General features: G+C 40.0%; 1 protein-coding gene across 3 annotated transcripts in view; it reads left to right on the top strand.

The window, feature by feature from the left end:
* Rasgrf2 (Ras protein specific guanine nucleotide releasing factor 2) overlaps nucleotides 1-22,585 on the top strand; it is a 254,789-nt gene extending 232,204 nt beyond the window's left edge. For all 3 annotated transcript variants that reach the window (XM_074077198.1, XM_074077197.1, XM_074077199.1), the window contains exons 20-27: nucleotides 576-636; nucleotides 960-1,063; nucleotides 3,024-3,108; nucleotides 5,630-5,827; nucleotides 10,251-10,330; nucleotides 11,964-12,081; nucleotides 12,647-12,715; nucleotides 18,172-22,585. In XM_074077198.1, coding sequence (XP_073933299.1) covers nucleotides 576-636; nucleotides 960-1,063; nucleotides 3,024-3,108; nucleotides 5,630-5,827; nucleotides 10,251-10,330; nucleotides 11,964-12,081; nucleotides 12,647-12,715; nucleotides 18,172-18,264 — 808 coding nt within the window. In that variant the 3' untranslated portion in view covers nucleotides 18,265-22,585. The remainder of the gene's footprint in view (nucleotides 1-575; nucleotides 637-959; nucleotides 1,064-3,023; nucleotides 3,109-5,629; nucleotides 5,828-10,250; nucleotides 10,331-11,963; nucleotides 12,082-12,646; nucleotides 12,716-18,171) is intronic.
* The last annotated feature ends 854 nt before the right edge of the window (nucleotides 22,586-23,439 follow it).

Genomic DNA, 23,439 nt, shown 5'->3' with positions numbered 1-23,439 from the left:
TCCATTCTTTACTTATCAAAAAAGATACTTTTGAGAGATGAATAATGCCAGTATGGGATATACACCTGGAAAGAAAGAGGAAGAACTTTCTACTTGCTTCTGTCCCAAGGGAACTCCTATGCTCCTGGTCTACATGAATGGCAAAGAGGGTGTTTCTGCATCTCCTACCCCAGCATCAGCAGGGAAAGCTGGTTAGGGGTTGGAGGAACAAGAATGGGGCACTAGGCCTATTATAGCTCATGATGTTACTAGAGAATGCCTGAATCCATGTTTTTGGTCATCTGGGGAGCCGCACCCCAACTGTTCAGACTCACTGAGATAGTAGTTATTTTTACTTACAACATTGTCTTGTTGTGTGACAAACTGGCTCCTTGCTCTGAATCAGTGCTCCTGCTGATTCTCTTGTACATTTCACGTGTCATTTTTCTGTTTCCATATCTTTGTCTCCAACCCAGTAGCCTGTTGTACCACCCAGCCTCTCAGACCTGAACCAGTTCAGGGAAAGCCAAACTGAATATTGTAGTTTCATACCTAGTATGTCTATTTTCTTCATTGAGAATATTTTTATTTTTTAGGGCCCTTTCACAAGAGGATCAAGATGACATCCACTTAAAATTAGAAGACATAATTCAAATGGTAAGTTCAGCCACAGTTTTGTCCAACAGTTATAGGCACAGTTGTAGACACACTCAAAGGTAAGCAAGATGCCTGTAACTGATTATGCAGTGACTAATTGTATGTCTATCTGTGAAGCTCTGTGAGATGAACCACATTCAGCATGGGTTGAGTAAAATTAAATTGGTGATATTAATGGTGGCTTTGACATTTTTTAACTTTCTACATTTTCTTACATAGATAGAATCTAGTGATTGACTTCATACTTCCACAGAAAGTTCTACAGTGAGATGGTGGCTGCCCTGCTCCTTGCTGTGTTTCACCTCGTCCCTCATCTCTTACAGACTGACTGTTTAAAGGCCGAGTGCTTTGAGACCTTGTCGGCCATGGAGCTGGCTGAGCAGATCACCCTCCTGGACCACATCGTTTTCAGGAGCATTCCCTATGAGTGAGTGACACCCCTCTACCCCAGCAGCAGGGCTCATCTATAGTAGCTGGCCTAGAAGCTGCCAATATTCCTAAGGCAGGTGTGTGTGTGTGTGTGTGTACACGTGTGCACGCACTGAGAGGTGTGAGTCTTAGTCTCGAGATGGTTTGGCCTCGCTTGAATGTCTCTTCATTCCACTTTGTGTTTGGAGACTCTCAAGATGGTCACTTTGTGTTTCACTATGTACTAAGGGTTACCATAGAATTGAATTTCTCCAAACTCTTCTATCCTTGAATTAAAGAAACCTCAGTATGGCTACAAGAGTGGTTCTCAAACTTTGAGTCTAAAGCCATTTGGGAAGTTTTTAAAAAATGCATACTTCTAGATATCCCCTCAGAAATTCTGCTTCTAGTGTGTTTGCTTGAGGCCCCAAGAAACTGTCTTTTGAATGAAAACCCGAGATAATTCTGGGTGATCCAAGACTATGCTTAGTGATCTAGGGTAAGTGCTCTGAATTCTGCTATAGGTCTTACCCACTTCTAAGTCAACAGGTATCCCTGAGCTTTGTGGCTGTGGACTGGTCACCCAGCCTTTTGTTTTCTTTCTGGGTAGTATAGGGGAGGCTCTTTAAGCCTCCCACTGTCATACTCAATACTTCATAGTCAGGCCTTTGTTTAGACAAATGGCAACCATAGGTGCATGTCCTCTGTGAACTAATAACCACATTGAAGGTAATGGGAGGACCATGCAAGAGATCGGAACGTGATCCAGGTTGTAAGTAGAGAAGAGGACATGGTAGCTGATGGATATTCAGTGAGGACAGGGTAGACTGGTTAAAGGCTGTGACCTGCAGGTATGTCAGAGAAGCATAAGAGAGAGGACCCTAGCACAGTTCTGCACACTTTTCCTTTATGCCTTTTCCAGCTTTCATAGACCTATCCATGAACATGAAAAAAACTTAGGTAGAAATGTGGCTCTTTGGTCATTCAAATGAACGTAGTGACAATTTGAATACTTGGATTAGGAGCCTCAGTGTCACTTCTGCCAGTGCCCCCTCACCTCCTCCAGTGCATTGAGGATGGGGGTGAGGGTCATAAGTTCTTTGCAAGAGAAGAAAGGACAAAGTGAGAACTTTGGTGGCCCTTGGTGTGGTCTCTTCCTTGGACTCCCACTCTTCTCCCCTGTTCCCTCCGTGCCTGTGTAAACATCTACCAAAATTATTTCCATCTGTGGACTTGACATCTGTGTTTGGCACTGTAGGAGAGGAGCAGTACCAACAACAACAAAGGACAAAAACCTTGCACAAGGACCCAGTCAACATTTCTTTACGAAGAGTGTGTCAGAGTAATTTCAAGATTTTTTTAATGCCCATACAAGATAATTCCCATGTGCCCCATCTTGATTGTTTCTTGCCTACCTTGGTCTGATGGCCAGCTTAGGAAGGATATGAATGAGCAGAGCTGCTCTTCAGAAGATGGATCTCCCACGAGGCTGAGATCCTTGCCCTTGGGACTTGTGTCTTAGAGAAAATCAGAGCAAAGGAAAGGGGGAAAATTCTGTTCCTGATTAATATTTTTGGTAGTGATAGACTTTTTTGGTCCTTCAGTTAAGACTTAACATTTTAAAAGGTTAATGCAGGGAAAATAGCCTTGGTTTCTGAGTTAATATTTACTTCTTTATTTCTCTTATGTTGGTGGGTGTTTTTCAACTTCAGAGAAGGCTGTAAGGGACAAAGTTTCAAACATTTATGAAAAAAAGCTAGAGCTGAAAGTCTTTCTTGACATTGGGTGGTTGGGTGCTTGAGTTGAGCTGACCTCCCCTAGAGTTGGTCAGTAAAAGCAAGCGTCAGGTAGTGTTCCTGGTGAGTTAATTCAGTGCATTTAATGTGCATGATAGCCATGCAGTATCACAGTCACCATTTCATGACATTTTAATTGGCTTTGTGTTTTAATTGGCTTTGTGTTTTGATTTGAACTTTCAGAGAGTTTCTTGGGCAGGGGTGGATGAAGCTGGATAAAAATGAAAGAACACCTTATGTTATGAAAACCAGCCAACACTTTAACGATGTGAGTAACCATGAACATAAAACCTTGAGCATATTACAGGAACATGAGTTTTGGGCCTTCAAACTTTTTCCCCTAAAATAAAGCAACTCTGGAGCTGGGTGTGTGGCTCTGTGGTGGCATGCTTATCCCATCTTCACATGGCGCTGGGTTTGATCCCCAGCACCACAGTAAATAAATAAGCAAACAAGTAAATAAATAAAGTCTGCCACCCACTTTTTAACATAATTGATGGTATATTAAAGATGAGTTTAAATCTAACAGCTCATGGTTATATGATAATTTTGACTAATTTCCTTACATAAAGATTCCATTTGCCCCATTTTTAAATTAATGTATATTAACTGTACAAAGGAGTTCTATTGTGATATTTCCATATATGCATATAGTGTACTTTGATCAAGTACATGCCCTATATTGCTCTTTCTTATCTCCCCTCACCCCTTTAAACAATTTTAACAGGTTTCATTATTCTATTTTCATATATGTGCATGAAGTACTTTGATTATATTTACCCCCCACCTTCGTCTTCTTTCATAGTCTCCATCATTCTGGTTCACCCTCAAGCAGTCACCTCATTTTGATGTTCCCCAAGTCTACTAAGTGCTCAATAATGTATAGATTGCTGTTAATATTTTGGTTATAAACATTATTATTCCATTGTCATTAATTGACTAACAGAATGAGATGTGCCTGTGTCACTGGTCCTTGGAGATGGTGGTGGCAAGGAACCTGGAGTGGTACAACTTATGACTCCATATTCTGCCCAAATTGCATTCCAGCATTGGAAGGGACCTCTTAGAGCACAGTCACATTGTTACTGTGTCTCTGTGCAGTGGTGACCAGCTGCCAATCCTCCCAGCTCTGCTTTCTCCAGCAGTAAGACTAGAAGTTGCTTTTACCCGCCAATTATTGGTTGGTTCTGTTCTAATAGTTCTAGTTCTTGCAGGAGAGTAAGTGAAGCTATGGAAATGTTTTCAAGCCTATCCAGGCACAGGGAAGTCTCCTTTTCCGGGACCAGTGAACTACAGTACAAGGAATAATGATGGCATTTGAAGCACAAAGGTTCTGGGCTTGGAGGTGTAGTTCAGGTGGTAGTGTGCTGCCTACCAAGTGTGGGGCCGAATTCAAACACCATACTGCAAAGAAACCAACCAACCAAATAACAAAAAAGGGATCCCATGACTCAAAGTCAAAATACAAAGACAGTAGTGTAGATTCTCCAGACAGCGCTCTTCCCAGGGTGTCCTCAAAGTGCACACTTGAGAGTAAGTACTATCACATCATGGCTACTGAAGGACACAGTGCAGGACCCATTGGGGCCACTCTCTGAGCAGCAGAGCCCTGGTGTGGAAAATAAATCTCTATTACATGGGCTGGACCTGCACTCAGGATATAATGAGCACTTGGATCAGAGCTCCAATCTCAGGCTCCATACCTGTCTGACTCCTCCACCTGGATGGCCACTGCCCTGTACTCTCAGCCAGGTACAGATGGACCCAATCATCAAGAAAGGAGAGATTTGAAATTCAGGTGGTTGGGGGAGAAGGTGATTTTGTTCATCAGTAACTTTGGTGAAGAAGCTGTTGTCAATAATTATTGAGGAAATGGGATAGAACATTGTCTTAGGTGCTGAGAACAGAAAGACAAAGAAATCAGTGAACCTGACTGTTACAGTTCACCCCGCTCTTTAAGTATGAACAGGTGCTAGTGAACAGCCCGGGAGATGGTGCTTTAATGAAAGCCCACAGTGATAACTCTGAGGCAGTGTGAGAGCTTATGAATCATCAGAATCATCAAGGAGTGGAAATTCCCATCAGCTTTAGTATGTGAATACGGGGTCACATGCTTTGGGCTCCCTTTATTAATAATACTATTCCACCCTTTTTCCTTTCCATATTGTGAGAGTTGAGCTCCTTCATCTGGCTTTAACTAGTAGATTTCAGTACTTAGCTGTGAGGATATAGATCTTTCCAATGGCTGTTGAAAAGTTAGAAACAGGAGAAAATGGTCTCTCATCCTTTGCAGCTCTGTTTCTGGCTTGAAAATTGACCAGTTTAGAATTTGGTTTCGTGGAAGAGGGAGAAGAGGAATGTTTTTTCTTTCTCTATGATAACCAGGGCTTCCTAGAGTATCTACACAGTGTTAGGAGTCTGTTTCCCCAAGGAGTGACACCATGATCTGCAAATGTTGCCTTTCCTGCAGAGTTAGGATGTTCTGTTCCATTTTCTTTATTGGCAGTAGCTCCTGCATCAAAATTATTGATTAACAAAATCATCTTTCCCCCCAATAAACTGGATTCCAAAGAATCCCTCTCTTTCCTCTAAGTGTTTAGTAATTTCTTGTTATTATTACAGACTTCAGTCTCTTTTTTTCCCAAGTTGGCATCTAAATATGGACTATGATCTCTATACTACCTAAAACACCTCACTTTTCTGATATGTCTACAGACAATTCAGGTATTTTGCGTGAATGTACTGCCTTGGCTCTTAGGCCACCTTCTCAGTCTTTTTCATTGTCTCAGATGAGTAACCTGGTGGCCTCCCAGATAATGAATTACGCGGATGTCAGCTCCCGTGCCAACGCCATTGAGAAGTGGGTGGCAGTGGCAGACATTTGCCGATGTCTGCATAACTACAACGGTGTGCTAGAGATCACCTCGGCCTTAAACAGAAGTGCCATCTACAGGCTGAAGAAAACGTGGGCCAAGGTGTCCAAGCAGGTGAGCATCCCAGCGACACACCCTGCTGCTAAGGGGAGGAGAGGCTAGGAGATGAGAGCCAAGATAAATATTCTAATTAGGAAATCATTAGCTGAAATGAGCAGCACAGTTGCCAAAGGAAGGCACCAACATGGGTAATTACTGTGCTCTTACCACTTAATTAATTCCACTCATGTACATTTCCAAAACACTTGTTAAAATATTTGGGGGGACAACCTCAAACAGTGTGGCTGTCAGTCAAGAGTTTTTTCCTGAATTATTTTGGAAAGCACATTGATTCTAAGTGGGCCCAGTGATGACTGATAGGTCCATTCTTCCTCCCCTGAAGTAAGATTGCAAATGTGTTAAGGCCAGAAGACTTCTGTGTTGACCTTTTTCTTTGTTGTTCATGTAGCCAATTAAAAGTTTTAGCATGAAGACTCAGATGTACAGAAATACAGCTTTCTTAATTTTCTTTCATTGGATTCAGTTTGTCCTCTGCCTGTTCTTTTCATTCAGATAAGATTCAATCCAAGTCACAATTCTTCCCTTATCATTTCTAGCCTTGTCTTTGGGTGGGTGTTGGAGAGGGTTTCTCTGGGCTTCTGGAAGGCAGTCTGACACTGGCCTGTACTGCAGCCTTTTGCTGATTTGTGTAGGCCAGTCTGAATTGCCTGGACCTGGTGTATGCTGGTGATTTTCCCACCCTGGCCAGGAGTGCTGCTTGGTGATTGTTCCTAAGAAGCTGGCCTAACCTGGCCTCTCTTCTATTCCCATTGGTTCTGTGGGTGCTCTGACATGCCTATTAAAGTTGAAGAGGGACCCATCTCAAGGTATCCAGACCAGAAGAACATAAATGTATTCTGCAGACATTTCCTCAGGACTACCTGGTTTTATTATCCACTCTGAGGTTTTAAGCCCCTCTCAGGGACACTCATTACTTCTTAATCATCTCTTCTCATTTCTCTCTGCATGCCTTTCCCTCTAGTGTGGGAGATGCTTTAACTTCTCCATGCCCCCCCCAGGAGGCATGTCTCCATTAGAGGTTTCAACCCACTCCCCCTAATTCCTTAGAGAAAATGCAGTGCTCTCAGAACCCAAGTGTGGCCTGTTAGAATTCACAAGTCCTCTAATTGTCACCAAATCCTGGGCCTTGCAAATGTGCAGTTTTTACAAACACTATTGTTTTTTAAATAAAACCTTTTATTTTGAGATGAGTATCGATTCACAAGCAGTTGTAAGAAATAATAGACATTCCTACACATTACACTCACTTTACTCCAGCAGCAACATCTTGCATAAGTATAGGTAATACTACAATTGCTATAATCCACCAGTCTTATTCATATTTCATCAGCTTTTCAAGTTTGTGTGTGTGCATGTGTGTTGAGTTCTATGCAGTTTTATTACATAGGAACATTAGTGTAACCATCACCACAGTCAAGATATAAGACATTTCTGTCCTGCCATACTTTTATATCCCAGCCACCTTCTTCCCTCCTCCCTTCTCTAACTCCTAGCAATAACAAATCTGTTCTCCACCTCTAAATTTTATCATTTCAAGAGTGGTACATATAGTATGTGACATTTTTAAAATTGCCATTAAAAAATAAAAGTTCAGCATAATTCTCTTGAGCTCCATTCAGGTTGGCATATGTGTTAATTCCTTTTTATTTCTGAGTAATATTCCATGGGAAGAAGATACCATACTTTGCTTCACCATTCACTCCTTAAAAGACATTTGGTTTCTAGTTGGGGGCTATTTTTAATTAAGCTGCTATGAACATTCATGAAAAGGTTTTTTGTGAACATCAGTCTTCATTTCTCTGGGATAAGTGTCGAACAGTGCTATTGCTGGGTCATATGCCACTGTTTTATCTTTCTAAGAACTGTCAAACTCTTTTCCAGAATGGCCATCCCATAATTACATTCCTACCAGAAACATGTGAGTGATCCAGGTTCTCTACGTTATTGTCAGCATTTGGTATCATCACTTTTTAGCTTCACTGCTCTAATAGCTCACTGAGGGCTAATGGAGCTAAACATCTTTTCATGGGCTTAATTTGCATCTGTATATCTTCTTCAGTGATGTGCCTGCTCATGTCTTTGACTCATTGTTAATTGAGATCATCTGGGACTTTTACTGCTCAGTTTTGAGAATTGTTTATATATTCCCTCCACTTTTTCTTCTTCTTCAAAATTGTTTTATCTTCATTAGGTGCTGTGAGTTTTCATACAAACTTTAGAATGAACCTGTCTATATCTTAAAAAAAACAAAAACTAACCAAGATTTTAATTACCACTTCATTAAACCATTGGATATGCTTACTATATTGAGTCTTCTTGTCCATAAACACAGTATGTTCCTCCATTTATTTGTTTTCTTTGATGCTTTGCCATCAGCATTTTGCAATTTTCAGCATAAAACTCCTATATATGCTTTGTTATGTTTTTGCCTCAGTATGTAATTTTCTTTGGAGAAAAGTTATCATGGTTTAATTTAGTTTCCACATGTTCATTATTAGCATATATAAATGTGATTGATTTTTCAATATTGATCTTGTATCTATAACCTTGCTGACTTCTCTTATTAGTTCTAGGAGCTTTTTTGCAAGTTTCTTAGCATTTTCTATATAAACATTTATAAATAGGAACAGTCATTGCTTTCCTTACAATTTAGATGTCTTTTATTTCCTTTTCTTGCCTTATTGCTGTGGCTAGAACTACTAACACTGTGTTGAATAAGAGTGGCAAGAAAGGATGTTCTTACCATGTTCTCAATCTTGGGGAGAAAGCATTTCATCTTTCACCATAAAAGCTGGTAGTAGGGTTTTCTTGTAAGTTTTTTTTATAAGGTTGAGAAAATTGTCCTCTTTTTCTAGTGTTTTGAGAAGTTTTTGTTTTTTTTTAATGAGTGGGTAGCCAAATATTATTTTTTAAAATGGGCTTTAAATGTCTATAGTAGAACCCCAAATCTGGACACTGACCCCTTTGTGGTGGCTACATTTTGCCTCCCCCTAAGGCAGCAGTGCCTCGGTCATTGGGCACTGACTGTGAAGAGCATATTATCCTGTCACACACAGCAATGGTACATCAGGGTCAGTAAGCATTCCTCTGCCTTCTTTTTGCTTTTCCTTTCCTGTTTCTTTTTTCCTCTGAAGCTGGCATCCCTAAATCTCTTTAACAACACATCTAGGCCTTCTGTATAGCTGACTTAAGTGATATTCTTGACTTTGAGAGGATGCAGGCTTATGGATAATTATGGAATAGGGATGATAATTAAATGTTAAAAATATTATTTCAAATTTTAATAAAACATCTTTAGATGCACACCACGTATACGAGTCACTCACTCATAGCTTTCACATAGGCTGATGATAGGCTGTCCTTCAAAGAGGCTGTGTCCATGGCCAAGCACCTCACTCCAGCCATGGCAGTAGGGCCTGGTCGTAGACATGTCTGCTTCAGACAACTTTGGTAACACCATCTGTTGTGCAGCTGTCCTTTCATATGTGAGGTCAGTCTGGAAGATTTCCAGAAGGCCTGGTAGAATCTGTACTCTGAAGCCCTATAGGTTTGGTCTGTGGCTATGGGGAAACTACTTCTGCAGCTTCTTTGAGATGACACCAGCTCTGGACCAGGACAGAGATCTTCAGAAACTCAGATAGGAAAGGCAGCTCTTTGAATTGTTCTGAAAGCTGTTAGGAAGCTGTAACTTCTCTCCAGCCTGAGACAGGGTAGTATGAGCTTCAACATGGACATGCCAAGTCCTTCTCCCAGTTGGCCCTGGAGCATCTATCAGGGCCCAGCAAAGCTGCTTGGGTATGGGAACCACCAGGAACAGGTCCTCATCCCAAAAGGCCACACTGCCTTTCCCCTATGTCAATAGAAGAAACTCTAGACCAATGTTATTTCTTAATAAATATCACTTAAACTTAAAAAATTGAAGACGATAATTGCAAAAAGAAGAATTTAGAGTAGAAGATACTGTTTAGTCAATAGCAAAGCAACCAAATAATGTGGCTTTGGTTGCTTTGATGGTAAAGATTAACATTAAAATATTTATTGTGGGCTGGGGATCTGGCTTGGTGGTACAAAGCTTACCTAGCATGTACATAGTCCTGGGTTGAATCCTCACAGAAAGTGCTTTTCAGTTCTTTAGGTTCCTAAGCTTTGTGCATTTCAGTTTTTCCTCTCTTTATGGCTAAATGCGTGGATGCAGGCAATTCCTCCTCTCCACATGTGCTTCCTTAAAAAAAAAATTGACTATAAACACAAGGCCCTGCCTCAGCACTGTGGGAATTGTGCCACACAATGGACTTTACTCTGGTGAAGGGATCAGCATGCATCACTGGAGAAGAGAACTGAGCATCTTTCTGCAACTCCCTGGCTAATCAAACCATGGTGATCTCATGGCATACTAAGTTTTTTCTTCCCTCCTTAGACAAAAGCTCTGATGGACAAACTTCAGAAAACTGTTTCATCTGAAGGAAGATTTAAAAACCTCAGAGAGACCCTTAAAAAGTATGTATATCTTAATTATTAAATTATTCATAATTCAGGGATATGCTTATATAATTTATATAGTGTATGATGGTGACTTACTTCCTTTATTGCTGAAAAAAACGAGAAACAATTCCCATCACCTCAGTGTTTTCAGATTTTCCTTTTCACTTAGAATATGTGCACATGGTGTCTTGTGGATGTGCTCATAGTATACAGAGTATTCCAAATAAGAAAAATATATCACCCTAAGTCAAGTCATGTTTTAGTGTAAAATTTTCTTGATTTGGTGTTTCATTATCAAGGCACAATGCTTTCCTGTGATTTTTTAAAATTTAAATATCCCAGCACCTTTTGAATATTGTTATTTGTTTGGAGCCTTCTTATTTCTGAATCATTCCTTCTACACACATGCACACGTGCACACACACACGCACACACACACACACACAAGCACGCATGCAGCATAGACTCTGTTCTCTTGCAACTGGTTTTCTCATAATTCATTATCTATGTGCTAGTTACTTTTCTGATTTCTAAGAGAAAATTCCTGACAGAAACAACTTAAAAGGAGGAAGGATTTGTTTTGGCTCCTGGTTTTGGTGGGTTCAGTGTGGTTGGCTGGCTCCATGCTCTTGGGCAGAGCATCATGGCAGCAGGAGAAGTGGAGGAGGATGTTGTTTGTTGTTGTCCCCTCAGCACAGACAAGGACCAAGAACCAGTATAACCTTCAAAGGCACACCCCCAGCAACCTACTTCCTCCAGTCACACCTCCTCAACTTTCCAGAACCTCCCAAAAGAGCTGGGGGATAAGCATTCATCAAATAAGCCTGTTGGGGACATTTGTATTCCAACCATAACAACCTTCCACATGAACTTGACTTACACTAGGAAAACATTAGTGTTGTGATGGTAGGAGTGAAAGATTAATAATAATAATCACAATAGCATAGAACTACTCACTGAACAATTTACTAAATGGCAGACTCCATGCAATGGACCCATTTTACAAATGAGGAAACTGTAGTCCAGAGAGTTTGCCCAGTGTCTCGGAGTAATTGGTCAGTGTGAATTCAAACCCATGTTCCTAGCTTCAGGCCTCTCTGAGAAGTCTTAAGTATACCCGCCGCTCCCCTCCAAAACAAAATAAATGTCTCCCTTTAGTGTGCTCTTGTGATGTTAACTGAGTCTGGACTTTTAAAAACATTTCAGTACTAACTAAAACAGAAAACAGGTCGACCACAGTGAAAAGCTGTAACCAGGTTGATTTTTCTACCTAGATCTTCAAGGCTGAATGTTTTAGAGAGACAAGGGCATAGGGATTTTTCTATATATTTGTATTCTAAGAAGTATGGGCAATTTACAAGTACTGCAAACAATTCCTGCTAGCAAATGTTTTATATTTGTCTCTATGACTTCCTGTTTTGGAATACGCCATTGTCTCAAACATAAGGTGAGGCATTAGCCCCTAATTTTGTGTTGTATCCCATTGTGAAATGTTTGAAGTTCCAAATGCCATGAGCATGCTTCCGAAAGTGAAATGAAATGTCTTCGTTCTTCCGGGTTAAAGCAGCATTGTTGCTTTCTGCTTAATTGGGAGGGAAATAGACATTTGTGTGAATGAGTATGACAAAAATGCTTCTTGGTTTTGCAGTTGCAACCCCCCAGCAGTTCCTTATCTTGGAATGTACTTGACAGACCTCGCATTTATTGAAGAAGGAACACCAAACTTCACAGAAGAAGGCCTTGTCAATTTTTCCAAAATGAGAATGGTAGGTTATAATTTCATAATTGGCCTGTGTCAATAACTATGAATTATAAGGAAGAGGTAATGAAGTCATTGCTTACTTCTTAAATTCAAGGTGGAAGAAATGGTGGAGGCAGTCTAATACCTGCTGTTGACTGACGGAGGAGATTTTTGGCAGTCATTTTCTCTTGCACTCTGGACCAAGGAGATAGGGACTAAAATTCTTAGGGATGTCTTTTTAAGATTGACCCATGGACAGATCCTGAAGACTTCTTGCTGGATAGCCAGGTTCCAAGCACCATGATAGAAACAAAAGTCCATGGACAATAGCCACAGAACTTTCCTCTCCCAAACCTGGAACCACCTCAGCACCAGCTGTTTCCCTGATTATGAATTCAGTATCTTCTTGCTATTGGCATTTAACAGGTTCTTTGAAGAGCAAGAAAACACTAGGCATAGAACATGATTGGGCAGAGTTTCCCCAGCCACACTGGAGGAATGGACTCAGAGAAGAGGCTCCAGAAAAATGTGCTGCAATACAGGGAAATACTTTTTGTTGTTGTTTTTATTATTGTTTTTCTCTCTGTTAGATATCACATATCATCCGAGAGATACGCCAGTTCCAGCAGACTTCCTACCGAATAGACCATCAACCAAAGGTAATATTATGTGGTTATGAGGGAATTCATAGAAAGAAAAAAATGTAAACTAAAAATGTAAACAAAACAATAGGGTTGGTCCTGAGCTGACTCATGGTAAGAGCCAACAAAACAGAAAATCTTTAGCAAGTTTGACCAAGAAATAAAGAAGGAAGGCATAAAGAATACCAGTTCATCATCAATCAAGTTTTATTGATTTTACATCTGATATTTCTTATGAATCTGCCTCAATACCACTACCAGTCCAGTCTAAGCATTCCAGAATGCAAACTCCATTCTATGCAGAGTTGATTATGCTCCCCACTCCTTGTATAAAATATTTTATTGATTTCTTGTTGCTCTTAGGATAAAGTAAGAAAAGAAAAAATTTAACATAACCAAGAAGTATTGTGTCATGTGGCCACTACTGTTCTTTAACATTCATTTTACAACATACACCCCTTATTCTCTCTATTACAGCCATGACTTGTCTTATTTTTCCCCCTTTTTAAAAATTTTTTAGAATCATAATCATTTTAGCTCGAAAGGAAAATGAAGATCATACTACAGAAATTCCCATATACCTCAATATCAGTTTTCCCTAATGTTTACATCTTAACTGAGTAGAGTGTATTTGTTGGAACTCAAGAGTCAGTGCTGATACATTGCTATTAACTGGTTTATTCAGATTCAATGTTAACTAGTTTAACATAGTTTATTCAGATTCCCCTACTCTTTACTTAATCTCATTTCTGTGTTCTAGGATTCTTTTCAGGACCTCACAATCCATTCAGGTGCCAGGATCCTGTGCGTCTTGGCTGTGGCAGTTTCTTAGACTTCCCTTATTTTTCATGACCATGATAATTTTAAGGAGTACTGATAAGGGTTTTTGTTCTTGTCTTTGTTTTCTTGTGGTGCTGGGGATCCTATGTACATGTTAGACAAGCACTGTAACCCTGCGCTACACCCCCAGCCCTGGTCAGGTACTTGGTAGAATGGCTCACTGTTGAAATCTGTCTAATGATTTAGTCATGTTACAGTGAGATTATGGCATATTGGGAAGAAGATCACACATGTAAAGTGCCATTTCATCACATCAAACCCGTGGTACATATTGGTGACATAGTTTATAGACAGTTGATGACCTTAATCACCTGGCTGAGACCACTTTTTCTTTCCTTCATATATTATACTGTTTGGAAGGAGCCCACACCCAAGGAGTAGAGAACTGCCCCTCACCCCCACAAGCAAATTAATTCCTGTGCATGAGAGGTTGTTTCTTCTCCCCCATTTATAGTTTATTCAATCATTTCTTTATATCAGTGTAGAATAATAGACTTTATATTTTGGGTGGTAGTCCAATAATACTTTACTTCTTTTGCTGCTGAAATTGTTCCACACCTACCCACTGGGTGCCTGTCATTTACTCCTTGGACACCTCATCAGTTTGGGGGCCTCTCTTTTCCTTTTTCCTTTCCTTCCTTTCCCGTCCCTTTCTTATTCTCTTCCCTTTCCTTAATACTTTCTTTCCCTTTCCTCTTCCTGATTTTCAGAAAGTATAACATGCTTCAGACTCATCTTGTACATTTCTGACCTCAATCCTAGAATCATATATATCACCCCACAACTCTAATTCCTGTTTTTTGAGAATGGTATTAGAAACTAAGTTACAGACTCTAGGTGTACTCATGTCTTGTTATTTCTTTTTAGCTGGCAGAGACCAGAAATATATATGCACATATAAGTATTTCTGTATGTAACCAAATGGGTTTTGTTTTTTCTATTTTGCAGTACTGAGGCGTCAACTCAGGGCCACACACTTGCTAGACAGGCACTCTACAACTTGAGCCATGCCCCCAGCCCTTTTTGTCTTTCATTATTTTTCAGATAGGGTCTTGCATTTTTTCCTGGGGCCAGCCTCAGATTGCAATCTTCCTACCTATGCCTCCTGTGTAGATGGGATCATAAGCATGCCTGGCTTATTGGTTGAGATGGGGGTCTTACTAACTTTTTGCTTGGGCTGGCTTTGAACTGTAGTCCTCCTGATTCCTGCCTCCTAAGTACCTGTGACATGAGCAGTTAACCAAATGTATTTGCATTAAGCTAAACAGAAGTTCACACTGAGCTTTCCTACTCTATATATTCTATTACCATGTGAATCATTGTAGCCTCACCCCACATTAGCTTATCTGTAAATTTCCACTCCAACAGTGAGGGACACGCTGTTCTTTAATACACCCAGCATTGCCCTGTATCTGTTTGTACAAGGTCTTCCATGTGTTTTCCCTCTATCTGGAGGTCTTTCTTTCCATACTGCCGAGTTAACTTGCCCACAACTTAAATATCACTTTCTGGGGGAGGGGACACCTTCCCAAACTTTCCCGACCCCATACCACCCTTTCAAACTTTTGTTGTACTGTGTTCTTCTCCTTTCTAGCACTTACTGCTAGACTTACAATTTTGCGCTTATCTGTGTGATTGTGTATGTGTGTACAACATCCATGATAGCTGGGGCTATATCTGTTGTGTTTATTGTCATAGACCCAGTGTCTTATGCAGTGCCTGGGTCATAGCAGATCATAAATGTTTGCTGAATTAATTAATCCAAGTAAGGAAGAAAGAAGGCTATCACTATCACTGCTACTATTAATTTTTGAGTTGGAAAAATAGCCAGGATGATGAAGCAATAAGAAGTGAAAGTTATAAAAAAGTGAAAGTTATAAAAATTTGAGGTAAGATGAAATGCTATAATTCACAGATGATTTGACCAACTACCTACAAACCCCAAGAGAAAAACTGGTAAACTACTAAGGAACATAGCAACTTAACATAAAAACTAACCATTTTCAACACATTGGTAATGCCAATTGAAATAGAATAGCAACCAAGTTTATAATTCCTACAGTTAGAAGAACAAAAAGTTTCATATTCATAAATCAGAAAACTTTATATTATAAAGACATCAATTATCCTCAAATTAATCTGTAAATTCATTGAAATTATAATCAAAATTCCAACAGGGTTTCATGCAACTTGACAAACTTATCCTGAAACTCATAAGGAAACTTAGGCAAAAAACAGACAAGAACTTTTTGAAACTTAGGCAAAAAACAGACAAGAACTTTTTGAAAAATAAGAATAGTAAATGAGAACCTTCCCTACCAAATATCCTAAAGCTAGAGAAATTAAAACAGTAATTACTGGCACAAGAATCCAAATTCAGTGGAGTAGAATGAAGTGCAGATACAGATTTTGTTTATGTAAAAGTCTAACCTGGGCTAAATAGGAACCCATGGAAAGTGCCAGGAAAAAACTGACTCTTTGGTAAGTGGAGTAAAGATTTGGCTCTCCATCTTACACTATTCACATAAGTGAATTCCAGAGAGGCTGATTATCTAAATATAAATAGAAATATTTATACTATTTGAATAAAATATAAAACAAAATATTCATGATCTTTGGATTTGAGAGACCTTAAGAACTGAATACAAAAGCTGTCAAAGGGACTGAAGGTTTGGCTCAAGTGGCAAAGCACTTGCTTTGCAAACTTGAAGCCCTGAGTTCAAATTCCAGTCCCACCAAAAAACAAAAAAAAAGAACCCAAAAGCTGTAAAAGACAAGCTTAATAAAGTTTGCTACATGAAAATTAAAAACTTCTGTGACAATGGGTAATTATTTTAAATGTCAAAATACAAGCAGTAGATTAGGAAACAATATTTCCAACATACAAAACAAAGAGACAGTGACAGTCTTATACATCTGAAAGAAAGGCATAAGGAAGAAAATTGGCAACTCTATGAAGTTAATTTATAGAAGAAACAAAATCACCAGTAGATTTTTGAAAAATGGTCAAATTCACTAGTGAAAAGAAAAAAATGCTAATTATAATGAGATATCATTTTCACCTGCCAGATTAATAAGAATGCAAGATTGACAATATCAAACATTTACTGGAGATATCAAGAAACCAGTACTTTTGTGTGCTGCAGAATCACCAGCTTTGGAAGTCATTTCACATCATCTTTTTTTTTAAGTGGGGGAGGCAGTACTGGGGCTTGAACTCAGGGCCTCACAATTGCTAGGCAGTTCTCCACCACTTGAGCCACTCTGCCAGCTCTTTTTTGAGTTGGGTATTTTTGAGATAGAGACTCCTGTTTTCCCTGGCTGGTCTTGAACTATGATCCTCCTGATTTCTGCCTCCTGAGTAGTTAGGATTACAGGCATGAACCACCAGTGCCTGGCTCATGTCATCTTTTTAAATTAAAAGTTGTATACCAAGCAACTGGAACCCATCCATACACCGATATAGTAAAATGGCTGGTATAATCACTTTGGAATACTGGCATTTGGAGGTTTCTTAAAAATATCAAGTTTCCATCTATCTTATGACAGCAATTTCTCTCCAAGTGAGAAATGAAAATAGTCTATTAAAAACCTTGTATAAAAGGTTGGTTAATAATAACCAACAACTGGAAACAGCTCAAGTGTCAATCAGCAGATGAATGGAGAGAATTGGGATATATCGCCACAATGAGACACCACTCAGCAATGAGAGTACAAACTGGTGTATGCCCCAGTGTGGCTGAATTTCAAAAACACTTATCCTCGGTGAAAGAAATCACAGAGGAAGGAGTACACACCATATGATTACATTTTTATGAAGTTGTAGAGTAGACAAAATTACTATGGGTAATGGAGATCAAAGAACAGATGCTTCTGGGAGCAAATGAATGATGAAGTACACAAGGGAACTTTCAGGATGATGGAATTTTTCCATATCATCGTATGTGCATCAGGCACATGGCTATGTACATTTGTCAACACTGACCAAACTAATCAGCTCACTTACGTATGTCATATTTCAATCAAAATTAGGAGATATTTTCATGCAAATACCCTATGCTCCAACATCTTCACTTTTAGTGTTATTTCCTTTCATTTCATTTCTGGTGTCTACCCAGCAAAACACTGCACACATGAGCAAGGATTTAACTGGGCAATAGGGAAGTGTTGTCAGCAATTCAGCATCTGCCAATGCGAGATCATTAAAGAAACTGATTTATTGCACTATGGCTACTGTACAGCAGTTAGAACTCTGTGTACTAATTAAGGAGTTCTCCAGAACTTGCAGTTAGGAGAGAAAGGGGACTACAATGGACAGTATGATATCATTTATGACTCAAAGGGAAAAATAATTACTGTGTGTACATGTAATGTGTCTGAAGACACAGTGACATACCTGGAAGAATACACACCAAATGATAACAACTGATATCTGGAATTCAGGGTTGGAGAGGACCAGAGATTTTAGATTTTTTTTTCACAATGAGAATATATTCATGATTTTTTTAGTTATATAAAATTTTTAATTGTTTAAGAGAAAATGTTGAATTGTGCCAGACTCCACTCAGAAAAAGTACATACTGGTATTCTCAAAGAAGTACAAAGTGGGATTTCTCCTTTTATTTTCTTTTCAGGTCACACAGTACTTGCTTGACAAAACCCTCATCATAGATGAAGACACCCTCTATGAACTGTCATTAAAAATTGAACCTCGACTTCCTGCTTGAAGATCTGGCCTTGTCCTCCAGACCACAGCATTCCCATGGAAAGCAGGACAGATGGACTTGTGCATGTCATATCTAATGTGGCACCCAGGGGACTGGGAAGAGACAAAATTGGTCTCCTTTCTCCACCAAAGATGGAGCTGAACTGCAATTCTGTCTCCAGCTAGAATGAAACCCATCTGTGTGGGTCAGAGACAGATGTTTCAGTCTGGTGTAAAGGTCAATGCTTGGAAAAGTTGGTGGTACACGTGACATAAGGGAATGTAAGATGGGAGATGTTAGTAGCCATTGTAATGAAGCAGGTATGAAGGTGAATTTTCCTCTGTCCCATGTTCTGTTAGAACTTGGGAACAAGGACCCATAGAAAAGACCTGTGATGTTTCTCTGTTACTTTACTGGCCTGGGCACATCTGCCAATCTTCTAGGATTAAACTGCTTCCATTATGCTTCCTCTTATCACAGGCTTCACAGAAAAGCCGAAGCTTCCTCTCTAGGGCCAACACATAACAAGTTCAGTCTACAGCATGTGCATGGTTCTTAGTGCATTATAAACATTCGTGTTTGAGGAATGGTATATTCTGAAACTGCCTTTCCAGTCTTTAGGCAAAGGAAAGAAATGATGAAAGACAAGTGGGTTTCTGGTAATATTTCCTCAATTCAAAACAATATGCTGTGTCTTCGGGGTGGGGTGGGGACTTCTTTATGAGACTGGTGTTCCCAAGAAGCCACCCCCTTAGAGAGGCAGCTGCAGAGTTAGCAGAAAGGGGCATGCCACTTCACCGACAAAACTGTGGAACAAGACAGAAGGCCACAAAGCACTGTAGGGAATAATGGGTTGCATTGCTAAGTGAAAATATATACCTAACAATCATCCTTGCACCTTGTTTTTCTTGTTTTCTTTTATCCTTTAGAACTATAGGAATCTTTTCTGATTGACATAAATCTTTTGGGGGAGCTCAGTATGAACATTGGTTGTGTTTTTTCAAAGCTGTTTTGTGGGGCTTTCTTCTGAAAACCCCACACTTCCATGTGCTGTTGGTAGATAGTCCTCCCCAGCCATGTTTGCTTAAAAAGAATTTTGAGATTGTCCTGAGTGACAATACTGTAAGTGTATGGGAAATGGGATCAACCATCCAACAGCTCTTTATAGCAGAAAACCAAATGCAGGGGTTGTCCTGCTCCCTGAGGCTGGGGAAGTGACCTCATTTTCCTCAAGGTCACCAGTCATTGAAGAAACAGGGCTATCTTGTTTACCTCCCTCCTCTCTTCTCAGGGAGAATGCTGCTTTAGAAGAAGTAAGAGACAACAGTATAGAGTTATTATTGCACCTGACATTTTCTCTTAGAGGCATGAAGCTTATTGATGCTGACAATGAAAAATTGATCTGTTTTTCCTCTTTCTTTGCACTTTAATTATATGGTATAGCTAACAGGCAGACTAATAAATTCCCCTTGCTGGCTCTTAGTGGAAGAGCCGGCATTGATAGTATACTATAGAACTAGAAAGGGGAACTTTTCTGCACTGTAAGGCATCTCTGTATATAACTACATAATGAAATATCAACTAAATAAAAGAAAATATTTATACTATGTTAAGACCATTGCAAAAATATTTTCAATAGATCATTAGCCATCGTTGTAGCACTAAACCCAAGGAGGGTTCTTATGGATGCTTTCTTTCTTTTTTTAAGTTGCTTGTTTGCGCTCTTCAGTTTCACATAAGAGGCTGACACATCTTGATGCACGATGAGAAGCATGGGATGCTGGATTTTAACAATGTACACCTTGTGATTTTTTTTTTCCTCAGTGTTCAGCAGTGGAGAGTTTGAAATAACATGTCTCAGTTGCACCAAACACCCCAAGGTCTTACAGAAGATAAATAAAGATTAGCTTTCTTGCCTCAGAACTGTAGTCTTTGAAGGTGAATTAAGACCAGGACAAATCCATGAGAGGACCACACACATATGAGTTTCCAGCAAAACACTACATAGAAAGGTGGATGCATTCGACTCTGCCCTGGAGTCCTGTGGTCTTCCAGAGAGGAAGAGATGGCTCAGCATGTACTTTCCTTAGAAGTTTGGCCTCTTATTTCTCTGACCCAAATGTTCCAGAGGCACTATAGCCACTTAGTAAGAAAAATGAGAGACAGAGGAATTTCAAATGCTCCTCCCTTTTTGGAATGCAGCTTTTCCTCAACTAGTGGCAAAGCTTTTGAGCCTAGTTCTTGTAGAATGCTGGAAGCGCCCCCCAGTGGTCAGCTGTGGGCACTGCCAATTGCTGTGCTGACTGGTTCCATGTCCCTCCTGCTTCCTGGAGCTGAAGAAAGAGACCTCCATCTCTGAGGGAGTCCCCTTTGGTTGCCTGCACCATTTGTGGGCCAGGTGAATGCACATTAAGAAAAATTTCAACCTGGTCACATTTAAAATCCTACCAGAGCCATTTGTGGTATATCTTCTGATTGTTAAAGTCCCCATCCTCTTCTTTCAGGCTTTGTGTGAACTGCGGCTCACGCTGTGTGCCGTCCCATCTGTGTCTGCCGGTATTTTCTAGTCTCAGAAACTCACTGCTAAGAGTAGATGGGAGGTCAGCTTCTAACTACCAAGTAGGAAGCATATATACTTCAAAATTAACCCAGAAAATCAGAAGCAAAACCCAATTTCAGGCTTTCAAATGAACACTTAGATTTCTGCTGTCACTGGAATTATCTTGAGGCTTATTAGGAGATGCCTCTGGTTATTAACTAAGACATCCTGCTTTGCTACAGGGACAAATCTGTTACATGAGCCAATATATTATTTGACAGATTCAGGCATGAAGTAGGACATTGTCACTTTTCTTTAGTGTTTCTCTTAAGGAATTTAAAGGGGAATTTTAAACTGCTGTGATGATATTTTGATGTGGCCCTAACACAACATTCCATTGCTGTCTGTTAAATTTCAGTCCATCTTAAAGTACTTCTTACAGACAAATGAGACGCTTGGATACTGGATAACTGGAAAGAGAAAAATCCACTGTGGGCCCATTTGGAGTGTGTGATGATGGAGCTGCCCTTCTTCTTATGTTACCACATGAGACTAGACTTCAGGTGTGGAGTTATTGCACATCTTTTGAATTCTTAATTAGAAAGAGTAATGCAATAAAGGAGTTATCGCTAAAAAAGTTAGCTATGGTTTTCATTGTGATGGTGGTGCTGGAGAATCAAACCTGGGGCCTTGGGTATTCTGTGCAAGTGCTCTACCACTGGCTACATCCCAGCCCCCAATAAAGTTAACTTGCATTGAAAAGAAAGGTTTTCCTTAGCTGTTCTTTTTGAAGTTTGATTTTTTTTTCCCCTGAAAAGTAATTTCTCCTCACATTTTTTTTTGGTGGTACTGGGGCTCTCCTTACATTTTTGTTGTTGTTATCCAACCTGCAAAATTTGTCATTTTTACTACTACTGAAATGCCACAAAAGATAATGTACTATTTATGGCCAAGATATTATTTACAGCCAGAAGGAATTAATGAATGAGATTCATTTTCATTTCAGTAAGAAATAAGATTGTAAGTTTTAATAATGACTCGAGTGCTGACACCACTTGTGATTCCTAATAATAAGACTCGAGACAATGAAATCTAATCAGAGTGTCAGCAGCCACTGGTGACTTAAAATTAAGTTAGGATGGAATGACAATCCATCCTACTGGAAAACAATCTCTTTGTTGTAGGTATAAGCACATGAGTGATTCAGAAAATTATTCATCTCATCTGCCACATGGCATGACATTAATGTTAGGGTTTGTTGATGTATTTTGATCAAGGAAAAAAGTAGTTCTACTTAATGTTGCTTTTTAGACAACCCATTTCAATTTTCACTAGAAAGCTGGTTGTGCAAGAGCACTGGACCAGGCATGCCTGCTAGGGGTCTTAGCTCTGATCTCTGTCCACCAACTGGAAAAGTTTAAGGCAGTGTTTATGCCTTTCTGAGCCTCAGTTTCCTCATCTGAAAAATGGGATTAATAGTAATTCCTGTGCCGTCTACCTCACAGGGCTGTCGTGAGGACCAAATGGAGTAGACTGTAAAGTGCTGTCCAAATGTGAGATACCCCAATTACCATCCTCAGCTCTATTTTGCAGAGGAATTAAATGTATTTCTTTTGTGTGTGTGTGTGTGTGTGTGAGATGGACAGATGTGTTCATTTGAGCAGCATATTGCTTGTGTTCAGTTACTTTGCAAATCTGCCAACAGCTGTAATTTCGATGGAGGGGTTTGTGCTGTGGCCTAACACTTACCAAGTGAGGTGTTGGTTATGCCTATATGCAAATTAAACTTCACCTTTCTTGATACTCAGAAATCTCATGGTTTCTTCATTTACCTTTTCCCTGATTTTTCTTCATGTCTTTCTTTACAGCAATGTGCTCTTTCAAATGTGCTTTTACTTCTGAAGTTCAGGTGGAAAAACAGCTTAGAAGAAGCAGGGGGAGCGGGACCTTAAAAACATATGCAGGGTCATCTAGTCCCACTCACTTTCCAGTCCTTCTATCTGTCCAGTGACATCCCCAGCCTATGACTGACTACCTCCAGGCAACAAAAACTCAGTTCTGGAACGGCTCAGTTCATCCTGTGGCAGTGCCACACTCCCAAGCAGGCTGTGGAGACAAGAGAAGCTGCAGAGGAGGGTGGTTCCCGGCCCAGTCATTACTAGTCCTGACCTTGACAGGCTCCTGAGCCATCTCAGGCTGTGTCCCCACCTATAAGATAAGATGCATATCTATTCCTAGAATTATCACAGAGGTTACGTAGACTAATATAAATGAAAACCCTTCACCTTTTGTTAAGTAGAGGAAGTTGTCCTGACATTGCAAACTGAAGGAATCAGGATACCGCTGTTGAGCATAAGAGCAAACTGAGGAAAGGGCCCCTTCCTGTCCCCAGAGCTTCCGTTTCCGGTTCTGACATGAGCAACCCAGGCTGGGAACCTGGGGATGCAGGAACAGAGATTCAGTTCATCTTACTAGTTGGCCTCCCCAAAAGCATTGTCCTTGTCTTCATGGTCAAATTTCGGTACTGTTCTGTCCATGCTCCAGCTGGATTCAGGAATGGAAAGAGAAGAAAGCCCAGGACTGATTTCCTTTAAAGCAGGTGACACAGCAGGTGTACACTTCACTTTTGTTCCTGTGCCTATGGCAAAAGCCAGCCT

Source organism: Castor canadensis, chromosome 6 (genome assembly GCF_047511655.1).
Source record: "Castor canadensis chromosome 6, mCasCan1.hap1v2, whole genome shotgun sequence".
NCBI lineage: Eukaryota > Metazoa > Chordata > Mammalia > Rodentia > Castoridae > Castor > Castor canadensis.
The sequence above is the reverse complement of the archived record's forward strand: the minus strand, read 5'-3'. Positions and strand labels throughout refer to the sequence as shown.